At 32.2% G+C, this 20,725-nt stretch overlaps 1 protein-coding gene across 4 annotated transcripts in view; it reads left to right on the top strand.

Moving 5' to 3' along the window:
- The window catches only part of LOC107645586 (RNA-binding protein BRN1), a 4,982-nt gene extending 1,640 nt beyond the window's left edge, over window positions 1-3,342 (top strand). The window contains exons 3-10 of one of the 4 annotated variants that reach the window (XM_021103832.1): window positions 342-393; window positions 502-627; window positions 726-805; window positions 1,154-1,237; window positions 1,834-2,013; window positions 2,091-2,427; window positions 2,552-2,695; window positions 2,778-3,149. In XM_021103832.1, the coding sequence (XP_020959491.1) occupies window positions 342-393; window positions 502-627; window positions 726-805; window positions 1,154-1,237; window positions 1,834-2,013; window positions 2,091-2,427; window positions 2,552-2,695; window positions 2,778-2,905 (1,131 nt within the window). In that variant the 3' untranslated portion in view covers window positions 2,906-3,149. Of the gene's footprint in view, window positions 1-341; window positions 394-501; window positions 628-725; window positions 806-1,153; window positions 1,238-1,833; window positions 2,014-2,090; window positions 2,453-2,551; window positions 2,696-2,777 lie in introns of those variants that run through there. The other 3 variants (XM_021103833.1, XM_016349636.2, XM_021103834.1) reach the window with 3 other exon arrangements.

Genomic DNA, 20,725 nt, shown 5'->3' with positions numbered 1-20,725 from the left:
TTTTTGTTTTTGTATTATCATCTTTTTTTCAACGTTGTGATGTGTTTGGCTAGGAGATCAATTTTCATGGGAGATCATTCATGAAATTTTGTGCATAGAGCTCATTTATGAGAATTTATTCCCCATAAACCTTCAACCAGACATACCATTAGTTTTGCCCTGTAATCAAACACACTATACACGTGGTTTGTTGAAAATTTGGATTTCTTGATAATCCAGAGCTTTTCACAGAGCACTGAAGTGATTATTGTATGAATATTATTGTTTTAATAGCTGTACAATTTGATAATTTTTTCTCATTTTAATTGGAAAGCATCATGTGTTTTCTGTATCCAATCCAGGCTTCTAGTCCATTGCAAGTAAAGTATGCTGATGGCGAGTTGGAAAGATTAGGTGTGCATATGTTTAATTTAGTTAAATATATCTGCGGTTCTGGTTGATTTTCATTCATGTAGCAGGGTTACTTTGTTGTATTGACAAATTTCCCCCCCATGATTCCAGAACACAAACTCTTCATCGGAATGCTTCCAAAGAATGTTTCTGAAGTTGAGGTCTCTGCACTTTTCTCCAAGTTCGGAACTATAAAAGATTTACAAATTTTAAGAGGTTCTCAGCAAACAAGTAAAGGTACTTTTTTTTTACAGCTTACTGCATCCTTTATTCTTTTAGTAGGGCTTTGGATTTTTTAACCGCAAAACATTATTCATAGTTCTCTTTCGTGGTAGGCTGTGCATTTTTGAAGTATGAAACCAAAGAACAAGCCCTTGCTGCTTTAGAGGCAATCAATGGAAAGCATAAAATGGAGGTTGGTGGTTATTAAAATTGCACCTCATTTTATCCCACTAATTTAAATCTGCTAGTAATGGATCTGGATGTGTGATATAATCAATTTTTTTCGTATGTTATTGATGGAGGAAGGATACAAATAACATGTGGTTAGCTGATTGATACTATTTGCCAATTCAGTTGTGATGTGATATTTTTTCTGATGCAGACTGAAACCCAGACCGATTTAGATGGCATGATTAGTCATTCAAGCACATATGGACTGTTTTAAATTGTATAAAATGTTTTTGGTTCCTAGTCTGTGGTAGAATGAAAAGTGAATGCTTTTAAACTCAATTACAATTTTAGTTGTAAATGGTGTTTGCAGTATTTTGGACCTTCAAGCGGCATTCAGCCACAAAATCCAGGTGGTGAGAGACATGAACATTTAACCATGTGCCTTGGATTCAATGTAGATGCACAAATACTTGTTATTCTGACTTCCTATTCATGTGATGCTTTAGAAATCTAAGATTAGCTTTTTGTTTCCTAATTCCTACACTGGATGGCATAAGATAATATTACAGGCTCAGAATCTATCAGTTTTGACAGGATCAAATTGGATCCATGCTTTCAAACGGAAACTCTGTCTCTGGCCTGTGAGGCTTATCTTATGTTGTGCCAAAAGAAAGTTGAACAGTTCGTGCTTGGGATTGTTGCTCATGCACTGTATTAGTCATCATAATTATTATATAATAACTATAAATGAAAGCAGATTAAAAATGGTGCCTTACTATTCCATGTCATACATTCATAACCAATTGTCCAATTAGATTGGCATTCACCAAAATATTACATTTTCTTTTGGCAGCTAATCTACCAGTGGGATGAGTATGACTCATCAAATACCAGTGGCAGCTAATCTAAACATATTGATATGTTTGCATACCTCAACTTTTGTTTGGCTGATATGTTGTCAACTCATGATAAAAACTGTTGGTGATATTGCAAATTTGAGAACTACACTAGTTTGGACATCCACGACCTGATTTGTTTTGCTTTCTATAGGGTTCGAGTGTTCCTTTGGTAGTCAAATGGGCTGATACTGAAAAGGAAAGACAAGCCCGACGAGCTCAGAGAGCACAGTCCCAAGCTTCCAATGCGCCACATGCTGATTCTCAGCACCCATCATTGTTTGGAGCCTTGCCAATGGGTTATGTTCCTCCGTATAATGGATACGGTTACCAGGTTAATATTTCTTTATACCGTATACTAATATTTAATAGCATTTTGATATATTTGATGATAATTCTGTTTCTTCTTAGGCTCCTGGAGGTTATGGGATCATGCCATACCGGATGCCACCGATGCAGAATCAACCTGGTTACCATAACATGATGCCGCACATGAATCAAGCAAATGCACTACGGCCCGAACTTGGCCCCAATATGAACCCAAGGAATTATCATGTGCCTCCTGCAAGTTATGTTGGCTCTTATCCTGCTGTTCCAGGCCTACAACATCCAATCGCATACGCAGGAGGCATGATTAGTCCAAGGCCTATGAGTAGTTCTCCTGGTTCTATTTCACCTGCAGGTGGTAATGGCAACTCTGGTACATCATCTTCAAGTGCTAGCAAGAGTTCTGGGGGTCAAGTTGAAGGTTGTTATATCTATATCTTATAAATGTTGGTACATGCATATTTATGTTGCTGGTTTCTTACGTCTCTTCATTATAGAGAGTTTAGGTGGTGACTATTTTGGTATCGTTTTAATTAATGTATTAGGACCACCCGGTGCCAACCTGTTTATTTATCACATACCTCAAGAATTTGGAGATCAAGAGCTTGCCACTGCTTTTCAACCATTTGGTAGAGTTTTGAGTGCTAAAGTTTTTGTCGATAAAGCAACCGGTGTTAGCAAATGTTTTGGTAAGCCCTTGCCCCATTTACTGATGAATTTGATAGGTAGTTTCCTATGGAGCTTGTGCCTGATGAGCTCCATTTCCTGCAGGGTTTGTTAGTTATGATTCCCCAGAAGCTGCTCAATCAGCCATTAGTATGATGAATGGGTGCCAATTAGGAGGTAAGAAATTAAAGGTCCAGCTTAAGAGGGACAACAAGCAGAGTAAGCCTTACTGATGAAGCTTAACAATGGAATTTTGTATAATTCACGTTGTAATTCATGACCCATCTGATGTTTATACAATTTGTAATTTCTGTAACATGAAATTTCATTTAGACATTGATTATTAATTTATTGATTTTTCCCCCCAAGAATGGCTATTGATTGTATTGTCTTCTGTAGTTTCATCCAGGATAAGAGGACTCTTTTCCTTTGGCTCTCTGCGTCCTGCGGCAACAACAACGTTTTCTTTTTTTCCTCTGTTTTCGTTTACTTTTCTTGTTTCTCACAGGTTGAGGTAGTGAGGCGAATATTGTTTGCACCAGCCGCTATCTATTGTTTAGCCTTTTGGCCAATTGTCAGCAGCACCATGGAAATTATGTGGCACCTAAAAAATGGCCCTTTACACACAGCAATTAATATAAAATAATACTGTGACAAAGCATAACATATAGATGGTTGATTGTATTTTTGTTCGGATTATTACTGCTAGATCACTAACTTTCCTGGAAAGTGGGCAGCGGGAAAGTGGACGCCGGATTTTTTAATTAGGATTCGTAATGGATGGCACAAGCTGAATCAGTGATTGAATCGGTTAATCTACTGGATCATTGGTTCAATCGGTAAATTACGGGTCAAATCGCTTAATTAAGCAGATTGAATAATTGCAAATATCAAACTTAAGAATTATAAATAGATTTTGAACCATATGTATAATATTCAGAACAAATTACTCTAAAGAGGTAATTTTAAAGTCAGCATCTACATGACTACATCTTTATAGGATAAATTTGAAATTTGACCAATATTTCTCTCATGATTAACAAATTAAAAACTATATTTAAATTTATTCTTTCCATAACAAATTCATCTCATTATAATTTTCAAAGAAACAAATTAACCAACTCAGATTGATCGAATGGTTAAATCACTCATCTACTTAAATAACTGTAGAAAGTTCGAATTCTATCTTATATATGAAGCAATCACATTAAGAGATAACATAAAAACTAAATAGAGATTAACACCGTTAGAAGCAAGACTCTCAACTTTAGAGATGGCCTCAAAATTTTCAGGTATTATGTCAAACTCGAAGAGAACAAAAATAAAAAAAATCCATATAAACTACACCAATACCATAACAAAATAATCAATGAGGTGAACATTCACCTAAGTTTCTTTAAGTAAAATTATAAATGATGTGAATACCCTGCACTACAAAACTGAATTTTAAGATATTAGTTATCCCTTGCTCAATTAGCTTAGCCTAATCTATTGTAGTCACTGACCTTCTTGTTCACTGATCACTGAGCTCCTTGTTCACCATTATCTTGAGTATGGTATCTTCACATGTCTGGTACCTTTACCATTGAACCGGTTAAACTCCGATCGAACTATTAAACCAATAAACCAATTATCTTATCAGTTCATTGACGGGTCCAGTTCTCGTAACCTTGATTCTTAGTTGGATTAAGAGAGATTTTATTTAGAATAATACTAGAGAGATAATAGGATAAAATTATCTTATTTAATTTAATATGTGTAATTTTATATATTTAATATTTATAATTATATATTTATTATATTTAAAATAATCTATTTATTTCAATAATATTTAAGTAATACAAAAATAAAAAATCAAATATATTAAAGGTCGTAGGTTTAAGCATTCTCATGTGAACTTTGTTATTATATATTTTATTATTAGCCTATAATTTACAAAGAAGATTGTTTATCTCAGTGGCAAAGTTTCAGACGCATTTGATAGGAGAATTTTTGGAAATGTATTGTACGAGTAGTGAGTGTGAGTGTGGCTGTATTTGAGATAGTGGTGGTGTTGTAGGAAGTGGTAATGATGTACCACGGTAGTAAGGACAATCCTCAATGGTAATAACGTACCACGGTGGTAAGGACAATCCTCAATGCATGCAAAATTCTTATAATTTCTGTTATTCTTATTACTTTATAACATAGCAAATTTTATGTCGTGCCATTTAAAATCCTGAAATAACAGAATAGACGTACAAAAGGGGAGAAAAAAAAGGGAGGAATGAGGAAGCAAGGGCACGTTCTACGTTTATGAAATTCCAATATTTTATATGTATAGAAGGGATCAAAATTTTATAGAGAAATTTTTGGGGATGTATTGTACGAGTAGTGAGTGTGAGTGTGGCTGTATTTGAGATAATGGTGGTGTTGTAGGAAGTGGTAATGACGTACCACGGTGGTAAGGACAATCCTCAATGCATGCAAAATTCTTATAATTTCTGCTATTCTTATTACTTTATAATATAGCAAACTTTATGTCGTGCCATTTAAAATCCTGAAATAACAGAATAGACGTACAAAAGGGGAGAAAAAGGGGAGGAAAAAGGAAGAAGCAAGGATACGTTCTACGTTTATGGAATTCCAATGTTTTATATGTACTATTATTTTTTATCTTGTAGTCGCCAATAAAAGGATAAATACAATCATTCATAGACAAAAATAAAATAAAAATTATATAAATTCCTTCTACTGTTCTACACATAAAAATTTGAGTTAAATAAAAAATTTTTTAATAATAATTTTTAATTTTAAATTAATTTTTGTGAAAATCAAAATCGTTCCCAAGATTTTTTTGTAAATTTTTGTATTCAATATGTAGTAACACAATGATAAGAAAAATAAAGAAGAGAGTAGCTGAGGAAATAAGTAAAAAACAGAAGGGATCAAAATTTTATAGGAAAATTTTTGGAGATGTATTGTACGAGTAGTGAGTGTGAGAGTGGCTGTATTTGAGATAGTGGTGGTGTTGTAGGAAGTGGTAATGACGTACCACGGTGGTAAGGACAATTCTCAATGGTAATGACGTACCACGATGGTAAGGACAATCCTCAATGCATGCAAAATTCTTATAACTTCTGTTATTCTTATTACTTTATAACATAGCAAACTTTAGGTCGTGCCATTTAAAATCCTGAAATAACAGAATAGACGTATAAAAGGGGAGAAAAAGGGAAGGGGAAACGAGGAAGCAAGGGCACGTTCTACATTTATGGAATTTCAATGTTTTATACGTACAGAAGGGATCAAAATTTTATCGAAAAATTTTTAGGGATGTATTGTACGAGTATGTGAGTGTGGCTGTATTTGAGATAGTGACGGTGTTGTAGGAAGTGGTAATGACTTACCACGATGGTAAGGACAATTCTCAATACAAGCAAAATTCTTATAATTTCTGTTATTCTTATTACTTTATAACATAGCAAACTTTATGTCGTGCCATTTAAAATCATGAAATAACAGAATAGACGTACAAAAGGGAGAAAAAGGGGAAGGGGGATTGAGAAAGTAAGGGCACGTTCTACGTTTATAGAATTCTAATGTTTTATATGTACTATTACTTTTTATCTTGTAGCCGCCAATAAAAGGATAAATACAATCTTTCTAAGACAAAATTAAAATAAAAATTATATAAATTCCTTCTACTGTTCTACACATAAAAATTTGAGTTAAATAGAAAATCTTTTAATAATAATTTTTAATTTTAAATTAATTTTTGTGAAAATCAAAATTGTTCCCAAGATTTTTTTTGTAGATTTTTGTATTCAATATGTAGTAACACAGTGATGAGAAAAATAAAGAAGAGAGTAGCTGAGGAAATAAGTAAAAAACAGAAGGGATCAAAATTTTATAGGGGAATTTTTGAGGATATATTGTACGAGTAGTGAGTAGGGGTGTTATCGGTTCGGTTTTGTTCGGTTTTGGACCAAAAACCAACCGAACCGATCTGTTCGGTTTTTACATAATACCAACCAATCGGTTTGCTATCTGCGCAACAACCGAACCGAACCGAACCGAACCAAAAGCAGTTTGGTTCGGTCGGTTTTTTCGGTTTTTAAATTCTAACTAATAAAAAATTAATTTTAGTAAAATGATGTTCAAAACAATCAATAAACTGAAATAATATTATATTACATTCAAATTCAACACAAATTCAACTCATTCCAACAACTAAACATAAAACAAACACATTTATTAAGTCTAAAATTTCCATTCAATGTATTACTAAACCACTTATGCGGTTCGGTTCGGTTTTTGCCGAGCCAACCGAAAACCGAACCGAACCGATCGGTTTACATCGAAAAAAACCAAAAAAACCGATTTTTTTCGGTTTTTATTCGGTTGTTGTAAATTTCGGTTCGGTTTTGCGATAAATTTCGGTTTGATTCGGTAACTTACACCCCTAGTAGTGAGTGTGAGAGTGACTGTATTTGAAATAATGGTGGTGTTGTAGGAAGTGGTAATGACGTACCACGGTGATAAGGACAATTCTCAATGGTAATGACGTACCACGATGGTAAGGACAATCCTCAATGCATGCAAAATTGTTATAATTTCTGTTATTCTTATTACTTTATAACATAGCAAACTTTATGTCGTGCCATTTAAAATCCTGAAATAACAGAATAGACGTACAAAGGGGGAGAAAAAGGGGAGGGAGAATGAGAAAGCAAGGGCACGCTCTACGTTTACAGAATTTCAATGTTTTATATGTACAGAAGGGATCAAAATTTTATAGAAGAATTTTTGGGGATATATTATACGAGTATGTGAGTGTGGCTGTATTTGAGATAGTGGTGGTGTTGTAGGAAGTGGTAATGACGTACCACGGTGGTAAGGACAATCCTCAATGCATGCAGAATTCTTATAATTTCTGTTATTCTTATTACTTTATAACATAGCAAACTTTATGTATTGCCATTTAAAATCCTGAAATAACAGAATAGACGTACAAAAGGGGAGAAAAAGAGGAGGGGGAATGAGGAAGCAAGGCCATGTTCAACGTTTATGGAATTCCAATGTTTTATATGTACTATTACTTTTTATCTTGTAGCCGCCAATAAAAGGATAAATACAATCTCTGAAAGACAAAAATAAAATAAAAATTATATAAATTCCTTCTACTGTTCTACACATAAAAATTTGAGTTAAAAAGAAAATCTTTTAATAATAATTTTTAATTTTAAATGAATTTTTGTGAAAATCAAAATCGTTTCCAAGATTTTTTTTGTAGGTTTTTGTATTCAATATATAGTAACACAGTGATGAGAAAAATAAAGAAGAGAGTAGCTGAGGAAATAAGTAAAAAATAAAAGAGATCAAAATTTTATAGGGGAATTTTTGGGGATGTATTGTACGAGTAGTGAGTGTGAGAGTGGCTGTATTTGAGATAGTGGTGGTGTTGTAGGAAGTGGTAATGACGTACCACAGTGGTAAGGATAATTCTCAATGGTAGTGTCGTACCACGGTGGTAAGGACAATCCTCAACGCATGCAAAATTCTTATAATTTCTGTTATTCTTATTACTTTATAACATAGCAAACTTTATGTCGTGCCATTTAAAATTCTGAAATAACAGAATAGACGTACAAAAGGGAATAAAAAGGGGAGAGAGAATGAGGAAGTAAGGGCACGTTCCACGTTTATGGAATTCTAATGTTTTAGATGTACTATTACTTTTTATCTTGTAGCCGCCAATAAAAGGATAAATACAATCCTTCAAAGACAAAAATAAAATAAAAATTATATAAATTCTTTCTACTGTTCAACACATAAAAATTTGAGTTAAAAAGAAAATCTATTAATATTAATTTTTAATTTTAAATTGATTTTTCTAAAAATCAAAATTGTTCCCAAGATTTTTTGTAGGTTTTTATATTCAATATGTAGTAACACAGTGATGAGAAAAATAAAGAAGAGAGTAGCTGAGGAAATAAGTAAAAAATAGAAGGGATCAAAATTTTATAGGGGAATTTTTGGGGATGTATTGTACGAGTAGTGAGTGTGAGAGTGGCTGTATTTGAGATAGTGGTGGTGTTGTAGGAAGTGATAATGACGTACCATGATTGTAAGGACAATTCTCAATGGTAATGACGTACCACGATGGTAAGGACAATCCTTAATGCATGCAAAATTCTTATAATTACATTTATTCTTATTAATTTATAACATAGCAAACTTTATGTCGTGCCATTTAAAATCCTGAAAAAACAGAATAGACGTAAAAAAGGGGAGAAAAAGGGGAAGGAAATGAGGAAGCAAGGGCACGTTCTACGTTTATGGAATTCCAACGTTTTAAATATATAGAAGGGATCAAAATTTTATAGGAAAATTTTTGGGGATGTATTGTATGAGTATGTGAGTGTGGCTGTATTTGAGATAGTGGTGCTGTTGTAGGAAGTGGTAATGACATACTACGGTGGTAAGGACAATCCTCAATGGTAATGACGTACTACGGTGGTAAGGACAATCTTCAATACATGCAAAATTCTTATAATTTTTATTATTCTTATTACTTTATAACATAGCAAACTTTATGTCGTACCATTTAAAATCCTGAAATAACAGAATAGACGTACAAAAGGGGAGAAAAAGTGGAGGGGGAACGAGGAAGTAAGGGCACGTTCTACGTTTATGCAATTCCAATCTTTTATATGTATTATCACTTTTTATCTTGTAGCCGCCAATAAAAGGATAAATACAATCCTTCAAAGACAAAAATAAAATAAAAATTATATAAATTTCTTCTGCTGTTCTACACATAAAAATTTGAGTTAAATAGAAAATTTTTTAATAATAATTTTTAATTTTAAATTAACTTTTGTGAAAATCAAAATCGTTCCCAATATTTTTTGTAGGTTTTTGTATTCAATATATAGTAACACAGTGATGAAAAAAAAAAGAAGAGAGTAGCTGAGGAAATAAGTAAAAAACAGAAGGGATCAAAATTTTATAGGAGAATTTTTGGGGATGTATTATACGAGTAGTGAGTGTGAGAATGGCTGTATTTGAGATAGTGGTGGTGTTGTAGGAAGTGGTAATGACGTACCATGATGGTAAGGACAATTCTCAATGGTAATGACGTACCACAATGGTAAGGACAATCCTCAATGCATGCAAAATTCTTATAATTTCATTTATTCTCATTAATTTATAACATAGAAAACTTTATGTCGTGCCATTTAAAATCCTGAAATAACAGAATAGACGTAAAAAATGGGAGAAAAAGGCGAGAGAAAATGAGAAAGCAAGAGAACGTTCTACGTTTATAGAATTCCAATATTTTATATGTAAAGAACGGATCAAAATTTTATAGGAGAATTTTTGGCGATGTATTGTACGAGTATGTGAGTGTGGCTGTATTTGAGATAGTGGTGGTGTTGTAAGAAGTGGTAATGACGTACTACGGTGGTAAAGACAATCCTCAATGTTAATGACGTACCACAGTGGTAAGGACAATTTTCAATGCATGTAAAATTCTTATAATTTCTATTATTCTTATTACTTTATAACATAGCAAACTTTATGTCGTGCCATTTAAAATCATGAAATAACAGAATAGACGTACAAAAGGGGAGAAAAAGGGGAGGGAGAATGAGGAAGTAAGGGCACGTTCTACGTTTATGGAATTTCAATATTTTATTTGTACTATTACTTTTTATATTGTAGCCGCCAATAAAAGGATAAATACAATCCTTCAAAGGCAAAAATAAAATAAAAATTATATAAATTCCTTCTACTGTTCTACACATAAAAATTTGAGTTAAATAGAAAATCTTTTAATAATAATTTTTAATTTTAAATTAATTTTTCTGAAAATCAAAGTTGTTTCCAAGATTTTTTTGTAGGTTTTTGTATTCAATATGTAGTAACACAGAGATGAGAAAAATAAAGAAGATAGTAGCTGAGTAAATAAGTAAAAAATAGAAGGGATCAAAATTTTATAGGGGAATTTTTGGGGATGTATTGTACGAGTAGTGAGTGTGAGAGTGGCTGTATTTGAGATAGTGGTGGTGTTGTAGGAAGTGGTAATGACGTACCATGATGGTAAGGACAATTCTCAATGGTAATGACGTACCACGATGGTAAGGACAATCCTCAATGCATGCAAAATTCTTATAATTTCTGTTATTCTTATTAATTTATAACATAGCAAACTTTATGTCATGCCATTTAAAATCCTGAAATAACAGAAGAGACATAAAAAAAAGGAGAAAAAGAGGAGGAAAAATGAGGAAGTAAGGACACGTTCTACGTTCATGGAATTCCAATGTTTTATATGTATAGAAGGGATCAAAATTTTATACGAAAATTTTTGGGAATGTATTGTACAAGTATGTGAGTGTGGCTGTATTTGAGATAGTGGTGGTGTTGTAGGAAGTGGTAATGACGTACTACAGTGGTAAGGACAATCCTCAATGGTAATGACGTACCACGGTGGTAAGTACAATCTTCAATGCATGCAAAATTCTTATAATTTCTGTTATTCTTATTGCTTTATAACATAACAAACTTTATGTTGTGCCATTTAAAATCCTGAAATAACAGAATAGACGTACAAAAGGGGAGAAAAAAGGGAAGGAGAATGAGGAAGTAAGGGCACGTTCTACGTTTATGGAATTCCAATCTTTTATATGTTCTAATAATTTTTATCTTGTAGCCGCCAATAAAAGGATAAATACAATCCTTCAAAGATAAAAATAAAATAAAAATTATATAAATTTCTTATACTGTTCTACACATAAAAATTTGAGTTAAATAGAAAATCTTTTAATAATAATTTTTAATTTTAAATTAATTTTTGTGAAAATCAAAATCATTCCCAAGATTTTTTTGTAGGTTTTTGTATTCAATATGTAGTAACACAGTGAAGAGAAAAATAAAGAAGAGAGTAGCTGAGGAAATAAGTAAAAAACAGAAAGGATCAAAATTTTATAGGGGAATTTTTGGGAATGTATTGTACGATTAGTGAATGTGAGAGTGGTTGTATTTGAGATAGTGGTGGTGTTGTAGGAAGTGGTAATGACGTACCACGGTGATAAGGAAAATTCTCAATGGTAATGACGTACCACGATGGTAAGGACCATCCTCAATGCATGCAAAATTCTTATAATTTCTGTTATTCTTATTACTTTATAACATAGCAAACTTTATGTCGTGCCATTTAAAATTCTGAAATAACAGAATAGACGTACAAAAGGGGAGAAAAAGGGGAGGGGTAATGAGGAAGCAAGGGCACGTTCTACGTTTATGGAATTCCAATATTTTATATGTACAGAAGGGATCAAAATTTTATAGGAAAATTTTTGGGAATGTATTGTACGAGTATGTGAGTGTGGCTGTATTTGAGATAGTGGTGGTGTTATAGGAAGTGGTAATGACGTACTACGGTGGTAAGGACAATCCTCAATGGTAATGACGTACCACGGTGGTAAGGACAATCTTCAATGCATGCAAAATTCTTATAATTTCTGTTATTCTTATTACTTTATAACATAGCAAACTTTATGTCGTGCCATTTAAAATCCTGAAATAATAGAATAGACGTACAAAACGGGAGAAAAAGTGGAGGGGAATGAGGAAGTAAGGGCACGTTCTACGTTTATGGAATTCCAATCTTTTATATGTACTATTAATTTTTATCTTGTAGCCGCCAATAAAAGGATAAATACAATCCTTCAAAGACAATAATAAATTAAAAATTATATAAATTCCTTCTACTGTTCTACACATAAAAAATTGAGTCAAATAGAAAATCTTTTAATAATAGTTTTTAATTTTAAATTAAATTTTGTGAAAATCAAAATCCTTTCCAAGATTTTTTTGTAGGTTTTTGTATTCAATATGTAGTAACACAGTGAAGAGAAAAATAAAGAAGAGAGAAGTTGAGGAAATAAGTAAAAAAAGAAAGGATCAAAATTTTATAGGAGAATTTTTAGAAATGTATTGTACGAGTAGTGAGTGTGAGAGTGGTTGTATTTGAGATAGTGGTGGTGTTGTAGGAAGTGGTAATGACGTACCACGGTGATAAGGACAATTCTCAATGATAATGACGTACCACGATGGTAAGCACAATCCTAAATGCATGCAAAATTCTTATAATTTCTGTTATTCTTATTATTTTATAACATAGCAAACTTTATGTCGTGCCATTTAAAATCCTGAAATAACAGAATAGACGTACAAAATGGGAGAAAAAGGGGAGGGGAAATGAGGAAGCAAGGGCACGTTCTACGTTTATGGAATTCCAATGTTTTATATGTACAGAAGAGATCAAAATTTTATAGGAAAATTTTTAGGAATGTATTGTACGAGTATGTGAGTGTGGCTGTATTTGAGACAGTGGTGGTGTTGTAGGAAGTGGTAATGACGTACTACGGTGGTAAGGACAATCCTCAATGGTAATGACGTACCACGGTGGTAAGAACAATCTTCAATGCATACAAAATTCTTATAATTTCTGTTATTCTTATTGCTTTATAACATAACAAACTTTATGTCGTGCCATTTAAAATCCTGAAATAACAGAATAGACGTACAAAAAGGGAGAAAAAGGGGAGGGAGAATGAGGAAGTAAGGGCACGTTCTACGTTTATGGAATTTCAATCTTTTATATGTACTAATAATTTTTATCTTGTAACCGCTAATAAAAGGATAAATACAATCCTTCAAAGATAAAAATAAAATAAAAATTATATAAATTCCTTCTACTGTTCTACACATAAAAATTTGAGTTAAGTAGAAAATCTTTTAATAGTAATTTTTAATTTTAAATTAATTTTTGTGAAAATCAAAATCATTCCCAAAATTTTTTTTTGTAGGTTTTTGTATTCAATATGTAGTAACACAGTGAAGAGAAAAATAAAGATAGAGTAGCTGAGGAAATAAGTAAAAAACAGAAATGATCAAAATTTTATAGGAGAATTTTTGGAAATGTATTGTACGATTAGTGAGTGTGAGAGTGGTTGTATTTGAGATAGTGGTGGTGTTGTAGGAAGTGGTAATGACGTACCACGGTGATAAGGACAATTCTCAATGGTAATGACGTACCACGATGGTAAGGACAATCCTCAATGCATGCAAAATTCTTATAATTTCTGTTATTCTTATTACGTTATAACATAGCAAACTTTATGTCGTGCCATTTAAAATCCTGAAATAACAGAATAGACGTACAAAAGGGGAGAAAAAGGGGAGGGGTAATGAGGAAGCAAGGGCACGTTCTACGTTTATGGAATTCCAATATTTTATATGTACAGACGGGATCAAAATTTTATAGGAAAATTTTTGGGAATGTATTGTACGAGTATGTGAGTGTGGCTGTATTTGAGATAGTGGTGGTGTTGTAGGAAGTGGTAATGACGTACTACGGTGGTAAGGACAATCCTCAATAGTAATGACGTACCACGGTGGTAAGGACAATCTTCAATGCATGCAAAATTCTTATAATTTCTGTTATTCTTATTACTTTATAACATAGCAAACTTTATATTGTGCCATTTAAAATCCTGAAATAACAGAATAGACGTACAAAATGGGTGAAAAAGCGGAGGGAGAATGAGGAAGTAAGGGCACGTTCTACGTTTATGGAAATCCAATCTTTTATATGTACTATTACTTTTTATCTTGTAACCCCCAATAAAAGGATAAATACAATCCTTCGAAGACAATAATAAATTAAAAATTATATAAATTCCTTCTACTGTTCTACACATCAAAAATTGAGTTAAATAGAAAATCTTTTAATAATAGTTTTTAATTTTAAATTAAATTTTGTGAAAATCAAAATCCTTCCCAAGATTTTTTTTGTAGGTTTTTGTATTCAATATGTAGTAACACAGTTAAGAGAAAAATAAAGAAGATAGTAGCTGAGGAAATAAGTAAAAAACAGAAAGGATCAAAATTTTATAGGAGAATTTTTGGAAATGTATTGTACGAGTAGTGAGTGTGAGAGTGGTTGTATTTGAGATAGTGGTGGTGTTGTAGGAAGTGGTAATGACGTACCACGGTGATAAGGACAATTCTCAATGGTAATGACATACCACGATGGTAAGCACAATCCTAAATGCATGCAAAATTCTTATAATTTCTGTTATTCTTATTACTTTATAACAATGCAAACTTTATGTCGTGCCATTTAAAATCTTGAAATAACAAAATAGACGTACAAAATGAGAGAAAAAGGGGAGGGAGAATGAGAAAGCAAGGGCACGTTCTACGTTTATGGAATTCCAATGTTTTATATGTACAGAAGGGATCAAAATTTTATAGGAGAATTTTTGGGAATGTATTGTACGAGTATGCGAGTGTGGCTGTATTTGAGATAGTGGTGGTTTTGTAGGAAGTGGTAATGACGTACTACGGTGGTAAGGACAATCCTCAATGGTAATGACGTACCACGGTGGTAAGGACAATCTTCAATGCATGCAAAATTCTTATAATTTCTGTTATTCTTATTACTTTATAACATAGCAAACTTTATGTCGTGCCATTTAAAATCCTGAAATAACAGAATAGACGTACAAAACGGGAGAAAAAGGGGAGGAGGAATGAGGAAGTAAGGGCACGCTCTACGTTTATGAAATTCCAATCTTTTATATGTACTATTACTTTTTATCTTGTAGCCGCCAATAAAAGGATAAATACAATCCTTCAAAAACAAAAATAAAGTAAAAATTATATAAATTCCTTCTACTGTTCTGCACATAAAAATTTGAGTTAAATAGAAAATTTTTAATAATAATTTTTAATTTTAAATTAATTTTATGAAAATCAAAATCGTTCCCAAGATTTTTTTGTAGGTTTTTGTATTCAATATGTAGTAACACAATGATGAGAAAAATAAAGAAGAGAGTAGCTGAGGAAATAAGTAAAAAATAGAAGGGATCAAAATTTTATAGGGGAATTTTTTGGAATGTATTGTACGAGTAGTGAGTGTGAAAGTGGTTGTATTTGAGATAGTGGTGGTGTTGTAGGAAGTGGTAATGACGTACCACGGTGATAAGGACAATTCTCAATTGTAATGACGTACCACGATGGTAAGGACAATCCTCAATGCATGCAAAATTCTTATAATTTCTGTTATTCTTATTAATTTATAACATAGCAAACTTTATGTCGTGCCATTTAAAATCCTGAAATAACAGAATAGACGTAAAAAAGGGGAGGGAAAACGAGGAAGCAAAGGCACGTTCTACGTTTATGGAATTCAAATATTTTATATGTACAGAAGGGATCAAAATTTTATAGGAGAATTTTTGGGGATGTATTGTACGAGTATATGAGTGTGGCTGTATTTGAGATAGTGGTGGTGTTGTAGGAAGTGGTAATGACGTATTACGGTGGTAAGGACAATCCTCAATGGTAATGACGTACCACGGTGGTAAGGACAATCTTCAATGCATGCAAAATTCTTATAATTTCTGTTATTCTTATTACTTTATAATATAGCAAACTTTATGTCGTGCCATTTAAAATCCTGAAATAACAGAATAGACGTACAAAACGGGAGAAAAAGGCGAGGGTGGATGAGGAAGTAAGGGCATGCTCTACGTTTATGGAATTCCAATCTTTTATATTTACTATTACTTTTTATCTTGTAGCTGCCAATAAAAGGATAAATACAATCCTTCAAAGACAATAATAAAATAAAAATTATATAAATTCCTTCTACTGTTCTACACATAAAAATTTGAGTTAAATAAAAATCTTTTATTAATAATTTTAAATTTTAAATTAATTTTATGAAAATCAAAATCGTTCCCAAGATTTTTTTGTAGGTTTTTGTATTCAATATGTAGTAATACAGTGATGAAAAAAATAAAGAAGAGAGAAGCTGAGGAAATAAGTAAAAGACAGAAGGGATCAAAATTTTATAGGAAAAATTTTGGGGATGTATTGTACGAGTAGTGAGTGTGAGAGTGGCTGTATTTGAGATAGTGGAGGTGTTGTAGGATGTGGTAATAACGTACCATGATGGTAAGGACAATTCTCAATGGTAACGACGTATCACGAGAGTAAGGACAATCCTAAATGCATGCAAAATTCTTATAATTTCTGTTATTCTTATTAATTTATAACATAGCAAACTTTATGTCGTGCCATTTAAAATCATGAAATAACAGAATGGACGTAAAAAAGGGGAGGGAAAATGAGGAAGCAAAGGCACGTTCTACGTTTATGGAATTCAAATATTTTATATGTACAGAAGGGATCAAAATTTTATAGGAGAATTTTTGGGGATGTATTGTACGAGTATGTGAGTGTGGCTGTATTTGAGATAGTGGTGGTGTTGTAGAAAGTGGTAATGATGTACTACGATGGTAAGGACAATCCTCAATGGTAATGACGTACCACGGTGGTAAGGACAATCTTCAATACATACAAAATTCTTATAATTTTTATTATTCTTATTACTTTATAACATAGCAAACTTTATGTCGTACTATTTAAAATCCTGAAATAACAGAATAGACGTACAAAAGGGGAGAAAAAGTGGAGGGGGAACGAGGAAGTAAGGGCACGTTCTACGTTTATGGAATTCTAATCTTTTATATGTATTATTACTTTTTATCTTGTAGCCGCCAATAAAAGGATAAATACAATCCTTCAAAGACAATAATAAAATAAAAATTATATAAATTCCTTCTAATGTTCAACACATAAAAATTTGAGTTAAATAGAAAATCTTTTAATAATAATTTTTAATTTTAAATTAATTTTTCTGAAAATCAAAATTGTTCCCAAGATTTTTTTGTAGGTTTTTATATTCAATATGTAGTAACACAGTGATGAGAAAAATAAAGAAGAGAGTAGCTGAGGAAATAAGTAAAAAATAGAAGGGATCAAAACTTTATAGGGGAATTTTTGGGGATGTATTGTACGAGTAGTGAGTGTGAGAGTGGCTGTATTTGAGATAGTGGTGGTGTTGTAGGAAGTGGTAATGACGTACCATGATATTAAGGACAGTTCTCAATGGTAATGACGTACCACGATGGTAAGGACAATCCTCAATGCATGCAAAATTCTTATAATTTCTGTTATTCTTATTAATTTATAACATAGCAAACTTTATGTCATGCCATTTAAAATCCTGAAATAATAGAATAGACGTAAAAAAGGGGAGAAAAAGTGGAGGGAAAATGAGGAAGTTAGGGCACGTTCTACGTTTATGGAATTTCAATATTTTATATGTACAGAAGGGATCAAAATTTTATAGGAGAATTTTTGGGGATGTATTGTACGAGTATGTGAGTGTGGCTGTATTTGAGATGGTGGTTGTGTTGTAGGAAGTGGTAATGACGTACTACAGTGGTATAGACAATCCTCAATGGTGATGACGTACCACAGTGGTAAAGACAATCTTCAATGCATGCAAAATTCTTATAATTTCTGTTATTCTTATTGCTTTATAACATAACAAGCTTTATGTCGTGCCATTTAAAATCTTGAAATAACAGAATAGACGTACAAAAGGGGAGAAAAAGGGGAGGGGAAATGAGGAAGTAAGGGCACGTTTTATGTTTATGGAATTCCAATTTTTTATATGTACTATTACTTTTTATCTTGTAGCCGCCAATAAAAGGATAAATACAATCCTTCAAAGATAAAAATAAAATAAAAATTATATAAATTTCTTATACTGTTCTACACATAAAAATTTGAGTTAAGTAGAAAATCTTTTAATAGTAATTTTTAATTTTAAATTAATTTTTGTGAAAATCAAAATCATTCCCAAGATTTTTTGTAGGTTTTTGTAATTAATATGTAGTAACACGGTGAAGAGAAAAATAAAGAAGAGAGTAGCTGAGGAAATAAGTAAAAAACAGAAAGGATCAAAATTTTATAGGGAAATTTTTGGGAATGTATTGTACGATTAGTGAATGTGAGAGTGGTTGTATTTGAGATAGTGGTGGTGTTGTAGGAAGTGGTAATGACGTACCACGGTGATAAGGACAATTCTGAATGGTAATGACGTACCACGATGGTAAGGACAATCTTCAATGCATGCAAAATTCTTATAATTTCTGTTATTCTTATTACTTTATAACATAGCAAACTTTATGTCGTGCCATTTAAAATCCTGAAATAACAGAATAGACGTACAAAAGGGGAGAAAAATGGGAGGGCTAATGAGGAAGCAAGGGCACGTTCTACGTTTATGGAATTCCAATGTTTTATATGTACAAAAGGGATCAAATTTTTATAGGGGAATTTTTGGGAATGTATTGTACGAGTATGTGAGTGTGGCTGTATTTGAGATAGTGGTGGTGTTGTAGGAAGTGGTAATAACGTACTACGGTGGTAAGGACAATCCTCAATGGTAATGACGTACCACGGTGGTAAGGACAATCTTCAATGCATGCAAAATTCTTATAATTTCTGTTATTCTTATTGCTTTATAACATAACAAACTTTATGTCGTGCCATTTAAAATCCTGAAATAACAGAATAGACGTACAAAAGGGGAGAAAAAGGGGAGGGGGAATGAGGAAGTAAGGGCACGTTCTACGTTTATGGAATTCCAATCTTTTATATGTACTAATAATTTTTATCTTGTAGCCGCCAATAAAAGGATAAATACAATCCTTCAAAGATAAAAATAAAATAAAAATTATATAAATTTCTTATACTGTTCTACACATAAAAATTTGAGTTAAGTAGAAAATCTTTTAATAGTAATTTTTAATTTTAAATTAATTTTTGTGAAAATCAAAATCATTCCCAAGATTTTTTTGTAGGTTTTTGTATTCAATATGTAGTAACACAGTGAAGAGAAAAATAAAGAAGAGAGTAGCTGAGGAAATAAGTAAAAAATAGAAAGGATCAAAATTTTATAGGGAAATTTTTGGGAATGTATTGTACGATTAGTAAGTGTGAGAGTGGTTGTATTTGAGATAGTGGTGGTGTTTTAGGAAGTGGTAATGACGTACCACGGTGATAAGGACAATTCTCAATACATGCAAAATTCTTATAATTTCTGTTATTCTTATTACTTTATAACATAGCAAACTTTATGTCGTGCCATTTAAAATCCTGAAATAACAGAATAGATGTACAAAAGGGGAGAAAAAGGGGAGGGCTAATGAGGAAGCAAGGGCACGTTCTACGTTTACAGAATTCCAATATTTTATATGTTCAGAAGGGATCAAAATTTTATAGAAGAATTTTTGGGGATGTATTGTACGAGTATGTGAGTGTGGCTGTATTTGAGATAGTGGTGGTGTTGTAGGAAGTGGTAATGACGTACCACGGTGGTAAGGCCAATCCTCAATGGTAATGACGTACCATGGTGGTAAGGACAATCCTCAATGCATGTAAAATTCTTATAATTTTTGTTATTCTTATTACTTTATAACATAGCAAACTTTATGTCGTGCTTTTTAAAATCTTGAAATAACAGAATAGACATACAAAAGGAGAGAAAAAGGGGAGGGGAAATGAGGAAGCAAGGGCACGTTCTACGTTTATAGAATTCCAATATTTTTTATGTGCAAAAGGGATCAAAATTTTATCGGAAAATTTTTGGGGATGTATTGTACGAGTAGTGAGTGTGAGTGTGACTATATTTGAGATAGTGGTGGTGTTGTAGGAAGTGGTAATAACGTACCACGGTGGTAAGGACAATCCTCAAGGCATGCAAAATTCTTCTAATTTCTGTTATTCTTATTACTTTATAACATAGCAAACTTTATGTCGTGTCATTTAAAATCCTGAAATAACAGAATAGACGAACAAAAGGGGAGAAAAAGGGGAGGGGGAATGAGGAAGCAAGGCCACGTTCTACGTTTATAAAATTTCAATGTTTTATATGTACTATTACTTTTTATCTTGTAGCCGCCAATAAAAGGATAAATACAATCCTTCAAAGACAAAAATAATATAAAAATTATATAAATTCCTTCTACTGTTCTACACATAAAAATTTGAGTTAAATAGAAAATCTTTTAATAATAATTTTAAATTTTAAATTAATTTTTGTGAAAATCAAAATCGTTCCCAAGATTTTTTTG

This window comes from Arachis ipaensis, chromosome B06 (genome assembly GCF_000816755.2).
Source record: "Arachis ipaensis cultivar K30076 chromosome B06, Araip1.1, whole genome shotgun sequence".
Taxonomy (NCBI): domain Eukaryota; kingdom Viridiplantae; phylum Streptophyta; class Magnoliopsida; order Fabales; family Fabaceae; genus Arachis; species Arachis ipaensis.
Note: the sequence above shows the minus strand (reverse complement) of the source record. Positions and strands in the feature narration are given on the sequence as shown.